At 28.6% G+C, this 17118-nt stretch overlaps 1 protein-coding gene across 1 annotated transcript; it reads left to right on the forward strand.

The window, feature by feature from the left end:
- The first annotated feature begins 1830 nt into the window (after nucleotides 1-1830).
- LOC103576310 (uncharacterized) lies at nucleotides 1831-7451 on the forward strand. The gene is made up of 5 exons (XM_014443998.2): nucleotides 1831-2245; nucleotides 2621-2821; nucleotides 3553-3889; nucleotides 6965-7219; nucleotides 7325-7451. Exons 1-5 carry the CDS (start codon nucleotides 1934-1936, stop codon nucleotides 7402-7404), a joined length of 1185 nt encoding a protein of 394 aa, XP_014299484.2. The 5' UTR covers nucleotides 1831-1933; the 3' UTR covers nucleotides 7405-7451.
- The last annotated feature ends 9667 nt before the right edge of the window (nucleotides 7452-17118 follow it).

The following is a 17118-nucleotide window of genomic DNA, read 5'->3' on the forward strand; positions in this document are numbered from 1 at the left end:
CTTGACACGATCCTGAGTTAGAAATTGTATGTGCCGGGCCCAAATAACGAGCGACCCGGCACTATTCTGACCTTCAGTCAGTAGCGAGCTTGGCAACTCCCGAACCGAGCGGAAATGCACGAAGCTTGATTCAAACTAATCAAGCTCGTGACTGAACATAATGGAAATAATTGTTTTTTTACTAAACTAAAAGAATTGTCGTCGAAATTTCGGAAAAATAAATACGAGTATTTTTTTTTTAATTTCAAAAAATTTTTTTGCTTAAAGTTAGGGAATTTTTAATTTAAAAATTTTCAGATGTCGGTTAACTTCAGGGCCATAATATCTTTTGTATAAATACGCGAGTATAAAAAAAATCGCTTTTTTTGTAAGTATGATAAATAAAGCAAATGTTCATACCTTCCAATCCAATGATCTCTAGTTACGGATCAGCTTAGGCTTCTGAAAAAGTTCTGATTGGCTTAACTCTTCAGCACTCGCGCATGTGCAGTCTATCGCTACCGCTGGGAACTGTGAAGAAGAGTCAGAGTCATTCTTACGCGGTTTGCTGTGTCTAATACACATGATCTTTCGAATAGTCTGCAGCATTATTCGTATCATTGCTAACAAAAGTAAATTCTTATTGCTAATAAAATTAAATTCTTTTCAATAAATAATTAAATAAGTAAATGTGCATTGACGATAAATAAATTCATTTAACGCGCAGTTATTTGATTCACACGGGAAAATTTTAATGATAACCATCTACTTTAAATTTTCGTTCAAGAGAGATATAAACAGTAATAAATTTATTATAAATCTTATCTGGATTTTATTGAGTACGACGTACTGGTGGTATTAGGCGTCGCTGCATGGCGAATCCTCAGCAGCGCTTCTCTTCAGTTTCCTGGGCTGATGGCGACGTAAGGACGCTGGGCACAGCACTCAATGGATTTATTAACTGGTTTTCTAAACCAACTCACACGAACAGTATACACGGAAAAGTTTCGAGAAAACAACTCAATTTTTACAATCAGCCTAGTACGTTTCCGGCGTGATTGCCTCGACGAACACTTGAACTTGAGTGTCGTCTCCAATAGATTTGTCTCAAGTCTCAACCTCCGATGACCCCTACCTAATTATGCGCATATGACCGATTTACTGTCACCTGCTGCGCGAAGTCATCCCTTGTGGTCTAGCGCCTAACTCAGCCAAACTCAGCAATCAGGCTGTAATGAGATAGAGAGAGAAAGACCAAATTCAAACAGAGACAGCGAGAGAGCCGCACTCTCACGTCGTATACCAACGCTGCTCGGTTACAATATATTAGGGTGGTTCGTTTGGAAGGATTTTTTTTTCTCATTCCCACTTCATAATATTCTTGTAGTTATTGGGAAAAAAATTACGTGCAAGTTTAGGGGCTTAAGTTCTTTGTTCATGTGATAAGGTAAGAAACCCAGTACACCTGATCAAGCACTACTTCCCTGATCAGGTACTGGGTCTCTTACCTTATATAGTTTCTTATTTACTTGGAAAATAAAATATTCGTCAAATAATTTTCCGAAGCTTATCAAATTAAATCCTTCTTATTTTTATGAATGCACACAAAAATTGGAACCCAACAGGTTACTGTTCTGCACCCGACTGAGAACAGTGCAGGAAGAAAATGTTCGATTGTGGTGCAGCACTATACTGATTACTGTACGGAACCTGACTGAGTCGGGTGTGCATTTCCGTGTGGGTTTCATAAATAAAAAGAAAATTATTTACTTTTTTCAAATTAAAAATAAAGGGCATTTAGTCGAAATTGTTAGAAAATATTTTATTTCAATAACGTGGTATTTCCAAGTATAGCAATAGTATGTTTCATATGAAAAAATTATAGTATCATATCCAAATAATTTTTCTTGTATACAGGCATTATGAAGCAGCCGTAAAATACACGTGGGCAAAAATGCAACCATTACTGGAAGATTGGCGACGTCAAAATCGACCCCGTCGTTCACCGACTCCCAATGACTTGCTTCATTACGTAACTCTGCTGCATATGCCTCAATGGGAACATCTGCTTCGCTATCCACAAGGCCCATTAACTGTTACAGCCCTTCAAGTACCTGGTGGTGGTAGTGTTATAGTATTTTGTAACCTAAATTTTGTCGCATCAGTAATAACTACGACTTTATTTATGGACGCTACTTTTAAAATGACACCAAAGAAGGCGAAAGCCTATCAATTTTTTACAATTTTGGCGTTAACAAATAGCAAGGTACGAACTGAAATTAATTATCTTTAATAGGGAATCTCTCTTCTAATAAATACAAAAAATCTGAAAAACGGTTGACCCAGAGGGACATCATCATAATTTCCTGCTGTTTTCGAGCTCGAGAACACCATAATTGTGAATAAATTTTTGAGCTCCTCAGGCTCAAAAATATTCTTTAATGCATTGTCGAGGTCGAAAAAAGTTATGTCATGTCTTGTACTACAATAATTTCAAAAACCAAAGATAATTTAAAAAATGCAGTTATTGATGTTCCATCTGTGCTTATCGAAATTGATAATTCTCAGCTCTTCTTTAAATTTCTTAAAACTAGATAATTTAATAAAATTTAATTATATAATTAACTCATTTTTATTATAGGCCTTGCCGATTTGCTGGATGCTAAAGACTAAGAAATCAACAAACGCATATAAAACAGGATTGTCTTATTTTAAGGATCATGTAGCACCACACATTCAACCTCAACTAGTAATGACAGATTTCGAAGTGTCACTGCATATTGCAATTAGAGAGCAGTTTCCGACAGCCGTTCATACTGGATGCTTTTTTCATTTTTGTCAGGTCAGTATGATATAAATATTTGAATATCTAAGTCTTTATTGAAATGGAAAGAAATCTTTTTAATATTCTGGAAGATATTCGTTCATAAGACTTACATCATTATATAACATTCTTATTGGAATCTTGCGCAAACCTGGTCATAAGTGGTCTGTTTTTCTAAATTTTTAATGTGTAATAAATTTAACTGGAGAATGAATAAAAAGCTTTATGAGCAATTTCTGGCGATAAATTATACGTTTAAATATGTCCAATAACTTTCAGTTGTGATTATGACATTAAAATTCGATGCATATGAGGTTGGTACCGGGAGCCATTAAGGTGTCCAAACAATTTAATTTCCGAAGTCAATGTGATTGTGATCTCAAAGTATAAAACTTGCAAAACACATTCGAGTTTCAAAAAAAATTTTTTTTTTAAGTTTGAAAAAAAAAAGAAATTGGAAACCATAAAGGTGTATAAAAATTTTTATCTTTGAAAAAGGATTATTTTTGTTTGTATTGTGCTTATAGAACATAATTACGTTAATTTCCGAAAAAAAAATTTCTCTACGCCCTTATAGTTCCCGGGTACCATAAGGGCATATAATTTTTATACTCCCTTATGGCAACTGTAACACGATATATTGACCTACATTTGTGTTAGAAACTTTTAAAGATGATTACGTATGGCTTGCAACCAGATTTGCTCAAGAATCGCAATAAATATGAGTATTCTATGTTTTTTAAAAATAGGCACTGGTCAAAAGATTAAAGAAGCTTGGACTATTACGGTTAGTAGCCACATGGAAATATGGTCAAATCATAATTCGAAAAATGATGGCACTAGCTTTGTTGCCTCCAGAAAATGCACTATTAGGATATGATTGGTTGATAACTAATATTCCTGAAAATATTTATATTTTATTTCAAGAATTTATTCTGTACTTCTACAACCAATGGATTATTAGAGCTCCACCAACGTTATGGAGCGTACACAGTCATGAGCAAAGAACAAATAATTTTTCGGAAAGTTATCACAAAAAAGCAAACATTCGTTTTGGTGCTCACCCGATGATATGGGAATTTACTGGTAAAAAAAACTAATTAACTTATTTGCATGTATTTCATTTTGAAAGTATTTTTGAAAGAAAGCTTTTAAACTCTAGAAATAATTTAGTCGCAAACGTACTGTAAATTGATGATCCAAAAGTTAATAGACATCTAGAAAGTAAGAATTGTAACTGCGGATATACTGAAAAAAATCTAACGTATGAAAAAAATTAAAAACAAAAGAATAAAGGTATAATGAAAGCAGCTTTATAAAAAGTAAATAATTAATCATTAAAATCGATTGACGAAAACTCATTTTAGAATAAACTGTAAGCATACTATCCAGGAATGTATAATAATCGTCGTACCCGGGTAAAAAAAAAACTTTTGTTTGACTTATTGGACTTACTTTTGACTTTAACTTGCTTTTGACTGCTTAAATTTTTTTGAGATGCATGTGACTTAATTTACTTGATTTTGGTTAAGCTTACTTTTTTAACTTCAATATAAATTGTGTAACTTGAAAGTTTTAGTTAACAGAAAAAAAATTAAGTCAAGCTTAACTTGGATTGGACTTAATTGTTTTAAAAATTATAGGCAAATCGCATTACAAATGCCATAAAGGTGTATCAGCCTATTATACGCCCTTACGGTTCCCTGTAGGTACCCTAAGTGCCATAAGGACGTACCAAATTTTTGTACCAAGTACGACAACTAAGTCAAAAGTAAGTCAAAATCAAAGGTGTTTTCATATCTTGAAAAATGTTTTTCATATATTATAAAAAGGACTTAAGACGCGTTTTTATTTGTTTCTCTATTCACACTCAACTGGATAAACGGTACTATCTCTGTTGCACTTGTACATTAAATAGGAACTTTGTCCAAGCTTTTCTCGTAAACAAATGGAAGTTATCAAAAAATTCAAGTGCACTTCGCTAGTTCGTAGAGTATAGCATCGGGTCTGTGTCTTTATTTTGCGTTTAGAGCTTTTATTTCAGAGAAAAGCTGGGACAAAATTATCTGAAAACCGTTCTTAAATTTGTTTCTGTCTCGCTAGACTTGCTTGAGTTTCAATTTCGAAAATTACGCCAAAACCAAGTTATTTTTTTGTATCGTCCAATCATCAAAAAAAGCATTCAATTTTTATTTTCGATACTTTAAAATAAAAGTCAGCACGTCATAATTCAGACAAAACTCAACATATGTATATTAGAGTGTTAAAAAAAAACAATTTTTTTTATGGTATCCAAAAATTAAAAGTATAACTAAAAATAAAAATTTTGGTATCAATCTGGAATCTTGATAATGATATTAAGGTTTGCCTCAATCCATTTTTCTATTTTCTATTTAAATAACAGGGGAAAAAACATTTTTTTTAAGTTCCCGCTAAGAAAATTGTAAATTTTCAAAAATTCGGGAAGTTATTGGTTTCACCCCGATTTTCGAAAATCTAGTTTTCATCAGATGTCAACGTTTTGAGGTCCTAGGAAGCTATTCCGACTATTTTCAGAATGATGTCCGTGTGTGTGTGTGTGTGTGTTTGTGTGTGTGTGTGTTTGTGTGTGTGTGTGTGTGTTTGTGTGTGTGTGTGTGTGTGTGTAAATTCATTGTAACTTTTTAACTAATGAATCGATTTGGATGGTTGAGGCGGCAATCGAAAGAGCTTGTTGGCCATCAACTTTTCTGAAAATTTTAGATCATTTGGTCTAGTAGACTCGAAAATATATGGGAATTATGAAAAAAATAAATTTTTTTTTTAGTTTTTTAGTGATTTCTCAGAAACGACTCAAACGATCGACTTCAAATTTTAATCAGCTCTAGAATTTGATAAAATGCGCCGATTGCCACCTCAAACGTCAAAATCGATTTACTAGTTCAAAAGATATCGGCGTTGAAAAGTTAAAAAAATAACATTGTATGTTATTTTTTCCGGATAAATCATAATATAATGCACTAAAATGTGTGTGAAATCATACTAAATCTTCCTTTTCATGGTTTCTTTCGATCATCATATAACGTCATATATCATATAATATCACATCATCATATCATCATGTAATATCATATAATGCCATCGAACTTGGTGTTTAGTTTAAATTATATTATCAACAAAAAAATCGAAAAAAACGTAGTTTTTTTTATATTTTTCTCGGATATTTTATATTTTATTGTTTCTTACATGAGTCAAAACTTTTTTAAATCCTGATTTTGATTCCTGACATTGATTTCTGTCTCAATACACTTATTTTATTGAACATAATCAAGAATTAAATTTTAAAAACCGCTTCATTAATGATTTTCGATTCCTAAATTTTCAAACTTCACCATAAAACGTAACTTGTTAGAGCTTAAAAAGATCATAAAAAAACAATTGCATGTGATAGCATTTTCAAGCTCGAAAATATATCCACACTAATGTTTTTGAGCTCCTTGAGGTCGAAAACAGCGGGAAGTTTTGCGGCTGGCCCGCAGGGCCAACCGACGCCCAGATTTTTTTTCTTCGATTACTTTATAAACTTCTTTCTTTATCTTTCATTTAACAATTTTATTCAAGGGAAATGATGAAAATAAGTCCCGTGAAGTAATTTGTATAGCAATTTTTTTTTTCTTTATACAGAAAATTTTGCCAGATTTATGAATTGCAAAAGAATGTTTGCAAAAATCAAATAAAAAACTAAAATGTATCTTTAAATAATTGTACGAACAAAAAAAAAGAATACTGCATAGCTACGATTATTTAATACATGTCCAGAGAAAATGCCAAAATTTCAATTTTTAAATAATGACTGAACAATTCAAGTAAAAGAATAGCTGTTGAAGTGCATATGAAGCTACTTTCAATGCGGACTTTTTCCATCTTAAAGTTTTGCATACCTCGTATATCTGCAGACGAAATTTTTAATGTAAGTATGTCTGCTAAATTCTAAGTCATATAAATTGTATAACCTGGCTCAAAGAATTATCATTTTCGGATGATTTTTTTTTTAAATATCAACTGTATTACCGTGCAAAGCACAGATGTAGTAACTTATCCTACTACACAAGGTACTACGTTGGTGCTTAGCTAGACAGTGAACATAAAGCTTGTGTTAAGTAATGAAATGATTAATTACAGAAATCCTTACTCGTTTGCAAGCAATAACTCAAATCGAATATGAATCTTTAGAAAATGGTGAGGACATTACAAGAGCGACTCGATCTGATAATGTGGAACAAGATATGAAAATTAAGAAAGCTTGGCAATTGTACAATACCAATATATTGGAAATTCCACATTTTCTAGCCTGCACCAGTAATATCTTGAAAGCTTTTCATGGGCATATTATTGATAATGCTGAAAATGATGAATTGGATCAGAATAATGGAGCAGGTATTAATTACAATAATTAAATTTTTAAGATGAATAATAATAAACATCATGACAGTTAATTGCTTAGAAATTGTGTCAATTAGTTATTTAAATATTTTATTGCAGGTGTCGACGCTAACCATATTAACAACGATTATGACAATCTCTTAATATTTTTAGAGATGGATATTATGGAATTACAGTAACAAACTGACTATGATATGCAATTATAAAAGATGAATGAATTTTTGTCGATTGGTTTTGAAATAAAATTTAATCAACAGTTAATTGTTAAAAATGAAACATTCTGCAATAATAATAATAATAATAATAATAATAATAATAATAATAATAATAATAATAATAATAATAATAATAATAATAATAATAATAATAATAATAATAATAATAATAATAATAATAATAATAATAATAATAATAATAATAATAATAATAATAATAATAATAATAATAATAATAATAATAATAATAATAATACCAATAATAATAATAATAATAATAATAATAATAATAATAATAATAATAATAATAATAATAATAATAATAATAATAATAATAATAATAATAATAATAATAATAATAATAATAATAATAATAATAATAATAATAATAATAATAATAATAATAATAATAATAATAATAATAATAATAATAATAATAATAATAATAATAATAATAATAATAATAATAATAATAATAATAATAATAATAATAATAATAATAATAATAATAATAATAATAATAATAATAATAATAATAATAATAATAATAATAATAATAATAATAATAATAATAATAATAATAATAATAATAATAATAATAATAATAATAATAATAATAATAATAATAATAATAATAATAATAATAATAATAATAATAATAATAATAATAATAATAATAATAATAATAATAATAATAATAATAATAATAATAATAATAATAATAATAATAATAATAATAATAATAATAATAATAATAATAATAATAATAATAATAATAATAATAATAATAATAATAATAATAATAATAATAATAATAATAATAATAATAATAATAATAATAATAATAATAATAATAATAATAATAATAATAATAATAATAATAATAATAATAATAATAATAATAATAATAATAATAATAATAATAATAATAATAATAATAATAATAATAATAATAATAATAATAATAATAATAATAATAATAATAATAATAATAATAATAATAATAATAATAATAATAATAATAATAATAATAATAATAATAATAATAATAATAATAATAATAATAATAATAATAATAATAATAATAATAATAATAATAATAATAATAATAATAATAATAATAATAATAATAATAATAATAATAATAATAATAATAATAATAATAATAATAATAATAATAATAATAATAATAATAATAATAATAATAATAATAATAATAATAATAATAATAATAATAATAATAATAATAATAATAATAATAATAATAATAATAATAATAATAATAATAATAATAATAATAATAATAATAATAATAATAATACCAATAATAATAATAATAATAATAATAATAATAATAATAATACCAATAATAATAATAATAATAATAATAATAATAATAATAATAATAATAATAATAATAATAATAATAATAATAATAATAATAATAATAATAATAATAATAATAATAATAATAATAATAATAATAATAATAATAATAATAATAATAATAATAATAATAATAATAATAATAATAATAATAATAATAATAATAATAATAATAATAATAATAATAATAATAATAATAATAATAATAATAATAATAATAATAATAATAATAATACCAATAATAATAATAATAATAATAATAATAATAATAATAATAATAATAATAATAATAATAATAATAATAATAATAATAATAATAATAATAATAATAATAATAATAATAATAATAATAATAATAATAATAATAATAATAATAATAATAATAATACCAATAATAATAATAATAATAATAATAATAATAATAATAATAATAATAATAATACCAATAATAATAATAATAATAATAATAATAATAATAATAATAATAATAATAATAATAATATTAATACTAATAGTTTACCCTAGAACCGTAAAGTAAATAAATAATAAATCAAAGAATATAAATATCAGAAAGGTGCCTGTAACAAAAACTTGTATTTATTTAGTCCTCTCCAAAAATGCCTGATTTTATTTTTTTAACATATATAAATAAACAATATGAACCTAATAATAAACACATACTTACATAAAAATAAAAATTACATAAAATATTTGAAAACTTAATTACAGTTATTAAAAAATTTTTTTTTTTTAATTTGTAACTTTAAATACGAATTATAGCTATCCCTGATTAAAAACTCAAATTAAACTCCGTTTGTAACTTAAACGGATTTAATCGGTTAATCAAAATGCTCTTAGCGAAGTTCTGATGAAACGATCGGATTTGAATTGGAGAAAATAAAATATTATTTTTCAATTACTTTCCGATTGAACTTGTCGAAGTAATCAATTTATAGAAGACTTCAATAGTGATGTAAGTTGATACATTAAAAAAAAAGTTATATTTTTCTAACTAGATAAATAATAAATATCTCTAGCGAATCCGTTTACACGCAATACACTGGAATCCCACCGTGTAAATGTGAAAAAATTACATGGTTCTTACACCGGAGTCCCACGGTGTGTTACAGTGGGATTTCACTTGAAATACATCGAACTTTTTACACATGTGTTACACCGTGACAACACTGTAATTCCACTGCAAGCAGTAAACGAACGAGAGTTACACCGTAATTACACCGGAATTGCATCGAAATTTTAAAAAATGTGTTACACCGTGACAACACTGTAATTCCACTGTAAGCAGTAAATGAACGAGAGTTACACCGTAATTACACCGGAATTGCATCGAAATTTTAAAAAATGTGTTACACCGTGACAACACTGAAATTCCGCTGTAAGCAGTAAATTACGTGTATTACACCGTTATTACACTAGAATTACACTAAACTTTTGTCAAGAATGTTATGAGCAAAAAACCATAAAAACGCGATTTTATTAAATTCAATATTTTTTAAACAGGTAATAAAAAACATTTCAAAATTCACTGAGAAACATCTTTAAATGATGGCTAAAAAATACTAAAAATGAAGCCAATCAAAAATTAAAATTCTTCAAACCATTAGATATGGTGTACAATGCCCCATGAATGTATTCATTAATTTAGCGAAAAAATTCTGAGAACCAAGAATGTCGTAAATTTTCTTGTAAATATCAATGTATCAATTTGTATTGCTCTTCGACCTCGAAAATACTTTTGTATGCCTTTATTTTTGATAAAAAACGTTTTTACCATTTTTTCTTCAACAGTATCTCTCGAACGAATTGACCGATTGAGACAGTTGAGGTGTCAATCGACGCGTTTTATTGAGTTCTAGAGCTGATCTAATTTTTGATCTAATTTTGAAATTGATTTATGTAGTCATTTTTGTGAAATTTCGAAAAAACTAAAAAAAAAAAAAATTTTTTTAATTCTTTCGACAGCGGTTTCTCTTGAACCAATTGAACCGTTTTTGATGGAAGAGGTGGCATTCGACGCGGCTTATGAAGCTTCAGAGCCCAGTTGATTTTGAAATCAATCCATTGAGCCCGTAATAAGTTATCCGAAAAAAACATGTTTGAAAAAATTTTATTTTTGGAATATCTCTAAACAAGCCCTACCGATCAACCACATTTTTTTTCAGCTTTTAGATATTGACAAACCGTGTCTGATGATGAGTTTATTTGACAAATCATTAACTAGTCAACAGAATTATTATTTTTCTCATATAATTAAATCTTACATTAATCATTATACCATAACTCCAACCAGCACTCCCAAAAAGTCAGAAACTGGGCCCCTTACCTTAAATCCACTACAAAAATAACTTATTTAAAAAAATTTTTTTACTTTATAGGATATCCCTGGTCAGACAAAACATTTTAAATGACTAAAATCAATTGAGAAAAATAAAAAAAAAAGTTAATTTCTACTATTATACATAGATAGATAGATATACACTTTTTATTGTAATGTTTTCAAATCTTTTTGTCTCATCAGGGATCAAAATATCAAAAAAACATTGAATTTTGTGAAATGTTACAAACGTCGTACATAGTAAAAAAATAATAATTTTAATTAATTTCCTGATATTTTATACATTCTAATAAAAGCTAATATAATTTCTTAATATTTGTTTTAATTTCTTAGATTTTGCTTTAACGTAGAAATTAATTTTTAAATTTGCCGTAAGATTGTAAAAGCAATTTTGTTTTTATATAGTAATAATAAGTTTGTATTTAATATTGACTATTTTTATAAATAAATTGGTATTATGTAACTGAAAATACCGTAAATCAATACTGCACATTTTATAGATTACACTGATTATTTTTATAATTAACCATCTTTAAACATTTTATATAACAGGTTTAAATGAAAATAGTTCTCTTTACAACGAAATAATTAAATGTATAGTTCAGTTTATATATGATGATGATGATGATGATGATGCAAATATATACACCCATATACATACACATCCACTGAATGAAATATATGCTTAAATATAACAACGAAAATATATGGTGCCATATGTAATATAAATTATATGCTACCATATATTTCATTTTTTATAAAAATTTTATATTTTTTCAATATAAACGAAAATATATTGTAACAGGGTAATTTTCAAACTTGCCAAATTTGGCCCCTTTATTAATTGATCTTAATAAGGGCGCCACTGGAAGATAAGACTCGGCCTTCCAGAACCGGAGATGTTAAATTTACAAAATTTCAGGGTCGTTAAATTTTATAAGAGTGAGAAAGGATGAGGAATTAAATTTATTACACAATACTTTTATTAATATAATTAACAACTTTATTTATCACAACCAATTTTACCCCACCGGGTTTTACTCCACTTATAATTATTTTATTACTAAGGAGTCCACCAGACTTCATTACATTAATTACTTAGTCCCCTGGACTTTATAAATTAAAATATTTAGTTGGCCACTGGCCTGATCCCTTAGATCTAATTAAAATTTAGTCCCCGGGACTTATTATAATAAACTTGGCCACCGGCCTGATCCCCTGGATTTTAAATAAAATTAGTCCCCTGGACTTTATATAATAACTTGGCCACCGGCCTGATCACCTGGATCTATACTAAATAACTAGGCAACTTGCCAGATCCCCTGGATCTATTAGGTGTATAAAAAAGTTCTACCCGTTTTTCAAAGATGGAGTTATCTAACAGCTATTTATAGGTTAGCTATGAATACGTATATGTACATGCACAGCTGTTTGTACTCTTTAAATTCATCAAACTTTTAATATATTAATCTTCGATATATATATTTTTTTATTAAGTTAAAAATCGAAGTAAGTAATGAGCATATCCGCCATTGTCTTTTATATGAATTTCATCAAGGAAAAAGTGCTGCTGAAGCTCAAAGAATAATCTGTGCAACTTATGGTGACAGTGTTATTGATGACAGTACTTGTCGAAGATGGTTTCGGAAATTCACAAACGGAAATTTTAATTTAAATCATAAACCACGCTCTGGAAGACCTTCAACAATCAGTGACGAGAAATTGGAAGAATTACTGAATCAAGATTCTGCATAAACACAACAAGAACTTGCGAAAAAGTTAAACGTTACTCAACAAGCTATTTCTGAAAGATTACATGCTTTAGGTAAGATTCAAAAAGAAAGAAAATGGGTACCTCATGAATTAACTCCAGAACAACGAGAGAGACGAGTTGACACCTGCCTGTCGTTGCTTTCACGACATAAAAAAAAAAGTTTTTTGTGGAAACTTGTAACAGGGGACAAAAAGTGGGTTTACTATGAGAATCCTAAACGTCGAAAACATTGGGTAGACCCAGGACAACCAACGACATCAACACCAAAACGTAATGTTTTTGGGAAAAAAATATTGCTTTGTATTTGGTGGGATGAGTGGGGCGTGCTATATTATGAGTTACTCAAACCAGGAGAAACCGTTACTGGAGAACGCTAAAGTTGTCAATTAAAAAAATTAGCAGATGAAATCAACAGTAAAAGACGATTTGCGGGACAAAAACCTCGACCAGTGATACTGCAGCATGATAACTCCAGGCCTCATAGAAGTTCAATCGTCCACCACACTATAAATGATTTACAGTGGGAAGTTTTACCGCACCCGGCGTATTCACCAGACCTTGCACCGTGTGATTTTCACCTATTCCGTTCATTGCAAAATTACTTGGCTGACAAACACTTACAAAATGAAAACGAAGTGCAAAAAACAATAGATGATTTCATTTCGACAAAAGATCAAGCCTTTTATCGCCTTGGGATCCATCAGTTGCCTGAGCGTTGGCAAAGGGTAGTAGATGCTGATGGTGGTTATTTTGATTAAAATTTGTATTTTATTTAAAATTTTTAAATATATTTTTTTTTGACAAAAAACGGGTAGAACTTTTTTGTACACCTAATAATTATTTCAAAATTGTTAATAAAAAAAATTCCCCTGGTATTATTTCATATCACACACACACACACACACGTTTGATTAATCTATTTTCTGTCCACTTGACTTAATTCACACACACTTTAAATTTTCTTAAAGCTCTCTCACTAACATTTTAAATTTACTTAATTTAGTTAATTTTAATTTCCTCTTTTGCATAATCATTTATTTTAATTTATAATATTTTCCCAGTAAAAATATCCATCAAGTGATAGATTTTCTGACTCGAGTAACTGACACTATCTCTCTCTGCTTCGCGCGTCTCAGTCTATCTCTCTCGATTTCGTGTCTTTCTACCTTCACGTTAAACTTTAGAATTTATTTTCTTAACAAAATTTTACTAACTTACTGACATCATGATTTACTAATATTTAAATAATTAATTATAAAATTTCTTATCAATTTTCCAGCACTTGCTTACAGAGTAAAATTTTCAGTTCATTAATTCTCATATATAAAATTTCCTTATTGATTAATATCGATTCAATTAGGATATAATAATGACTTAAAACTGACCTAATTTCTGGCTCCACGCCGCGAAATTTTTCCCCAATCTTTGTAATTGATAATTCAAAATTCTGGCCTCTCTGCCGAGAATTTTATCCGACGGACCACGTAACTAATTAATAAAAGAACTCTGGCTTCTGCCGAGACTTCTCTTATTCCTTATAAATAACCTCGGAAATGGCGACTGCCCACGAATAATAACTTAAATTTGTAACAGGGTATTTTTCAACCTTGCCAAATTTGGCCCCTTCATTAATTGATTTAATAAGGGCGCCACTGGAAGATAAGACTCGGCCTTCCAGAACCGGAGATGTTATATTTAAAAATTTCAGGGTCGTTGAATTTTATGAGAGTAAGAAAGGATGAGGAATTCAATTTATTACACAATATTTTATCAATATAATTCACAATTTTATTTATCACAACAACTATACCCACCGGGTTTCACTTCACTTATAATTAATTTATTACTAAGGCGTCCACCGGACTTTATTACATTAAACACTTGGTCCCCTGGACTTTATAAATTTAAAATGTTTAATTGGCCCCTGGCCTGATCCCCTGAATCTATTCAAATCTTGTCCCCTGGACTTATTACTATAACTTGGCCACTGACCTGATCCCCTGGATCTTAAATAAAATTTAGTCCCCTGGACTTTATATAATTTATTTGTTTAATTGGCCCCTGGCCTGATCCCCTGGATCTTAAATAAAATTTAGTCCCCTGGACTTTATATCAACAAAATAGGCAACTTGCCAGATCCCCAGGATCTAATTGTTTAAAAATTATTAATAAAAAAAAAATTCCCCTGGAATTATTTTCTATCACACACACACACACGCACGTTTAATTAATTTACTTCACGTCTACTGGACTTAATTCACACACACACACACACACACAGAATTTAATTTTCTTATAATTTCTCACAACCATTTTAAATTTTCTTAATTTAGTTAAATTAAATTTCCTCTTTTATATAATCATTTATTTTAATTCACCAAATCTTACCAGTAAAAATGTCCATCAAGTATTAGATTTCTTTCTCGAATAACTGACGCTATCTCTCTCGAATTCGTGTCTTTCTCTCTTCGCGTTAAACTTTAGCTTTTCTTTTAACAATTTTCGGACATCAACTTATTATTCTCAATTTTCATTTATATAAATTCTCAATCTTTTTATCGCGATTTTCACGGCACTTGATTTTCAGTCTTGTAAGCTTTATCTTATTAATTTACCGATTAATTTATTATATAACAAGGACTAAATAACTATTATAATTTCTGGCCTCCTGCCGAGAAATTCTACTCCTTAATTTACAATTAATGATTAATAAATTCTGGCTTCGCTGCCGAGAATTATTTGACCAAACACGTGGTTAATTATTATTTTATTTCTTTACAATAAATTCTGGCTTCCCCCGCCGAGAATTTGCTCTATTCAAGACGCAACGTTGTTAATACTTCTGATAACTTTATTCTCGATGTAAGTTAATTTAATAATTCTGGCTTACCTGCCGAGAATTAATTTATGCACAGCACTTCGATATTAACACTAAACTTTACACGTATTCACCGGATGATACTGTTGGCGTTTCTCTAGCTTCCCTTGGTCTTTCCTTGGTTTCCGGTCTTCTGGATAAGGCTCACGGCAGATGGACGTCCGTTAGGCTTGTCGGCTCGACCGACTCTCCCCGATTTTGCTGCTGTCCTGTTGTTATATATTTTCAGCTCGGCCATTTTCGGAAACTTCCGGAAAATGGTCTCCCCACTTAATTAATTTTGGGACAGAAGTCCAAACTTCTTCAATTAGCGCACCCGGCGACAAGTCGAAAAACTCTAACGGGTACTTATTTGGGGTTTCGGCTCGGGTAACTGACCAGCCGTCGTAAACCCCGATTTTCCTTGATGATAAATTAAATTTTACGCCGTTACAAATGTTAATCAATATTAATTATTTATAAATTATGGCCACTGCCGATAATTTATTTACCTCGATACACTCTCTGTTGTTCTCAATCCCTCGTGGGCTTCTCTCTCTCTCTATCTCTCTGTCCTCCCGTCGATTTCCTGTCCCAGGTTATTAGTTTTCTCCCAACTCTCCAAATTTATTAAACGAACAAATCTGCGAAAATTCAATACAAATTAGCGATATGTAATTTGGTGTACCGGCATCCGGCCGGATGCACAATTAATTATATTTCTCAGTTTTGTAGCTGCTGGAAGGTTCCACTTTAACCTTTCCAGTACTAGTATATTTACCTGTTTTTCAGCACACTGTCTTCCGTCCAGTTCGATCGCCGGTCCGTTCGGCTGTGTCCCGAATCACCCCGAGCACTCACTAATATATCTTCGTCCGCGATCTTTCGGCAATTTTCGTGAGTTTTCCCACTCTCATTAACTTCTAATTAGGGAGGGAGGATGAACCTCCAAAATTGGCATTTCCGGGGACCAGTCAATAAGCTAGATCACGGGGTTAATCGATTTTCGATAATTAACCAACCGCGGGGAATTGAAGAACAATTTAAATTTAAATTATTTGAATTAGTTTAATTTAACACCGTTACAATATCTATATAATATATGATAAGGTGAATATAGATGTATATATGGCTTAATATAAAAAAGATACATTTTTCATATAAAATAAATATATTAAAAGTACATAAAAAATATATAAATATATATGAAGTATGTATAAGAAATATATTTTTAAAAGCTAACTTTTGGACAATTTTTGTATATATTTTATGCATTTTGGATATGTTAAAAATATATCTTAGAAT

Source organism: Microplitis demolitor, chromosome 9, assembly GCF_026212275.2.
Source record: "Microplitis demolitor isolate Queensland-Clemson2020A chromosome 9, iyMicDemo2.1a, whole genome shotgun sequence".
In the NCBI taxonomy this organism is placed as follows: Eukaryota; Metazoa; Arthropoda; class Insecta; order Hymenoptera; family Braconidae; genus Microplitis; species Microplitis demolitor.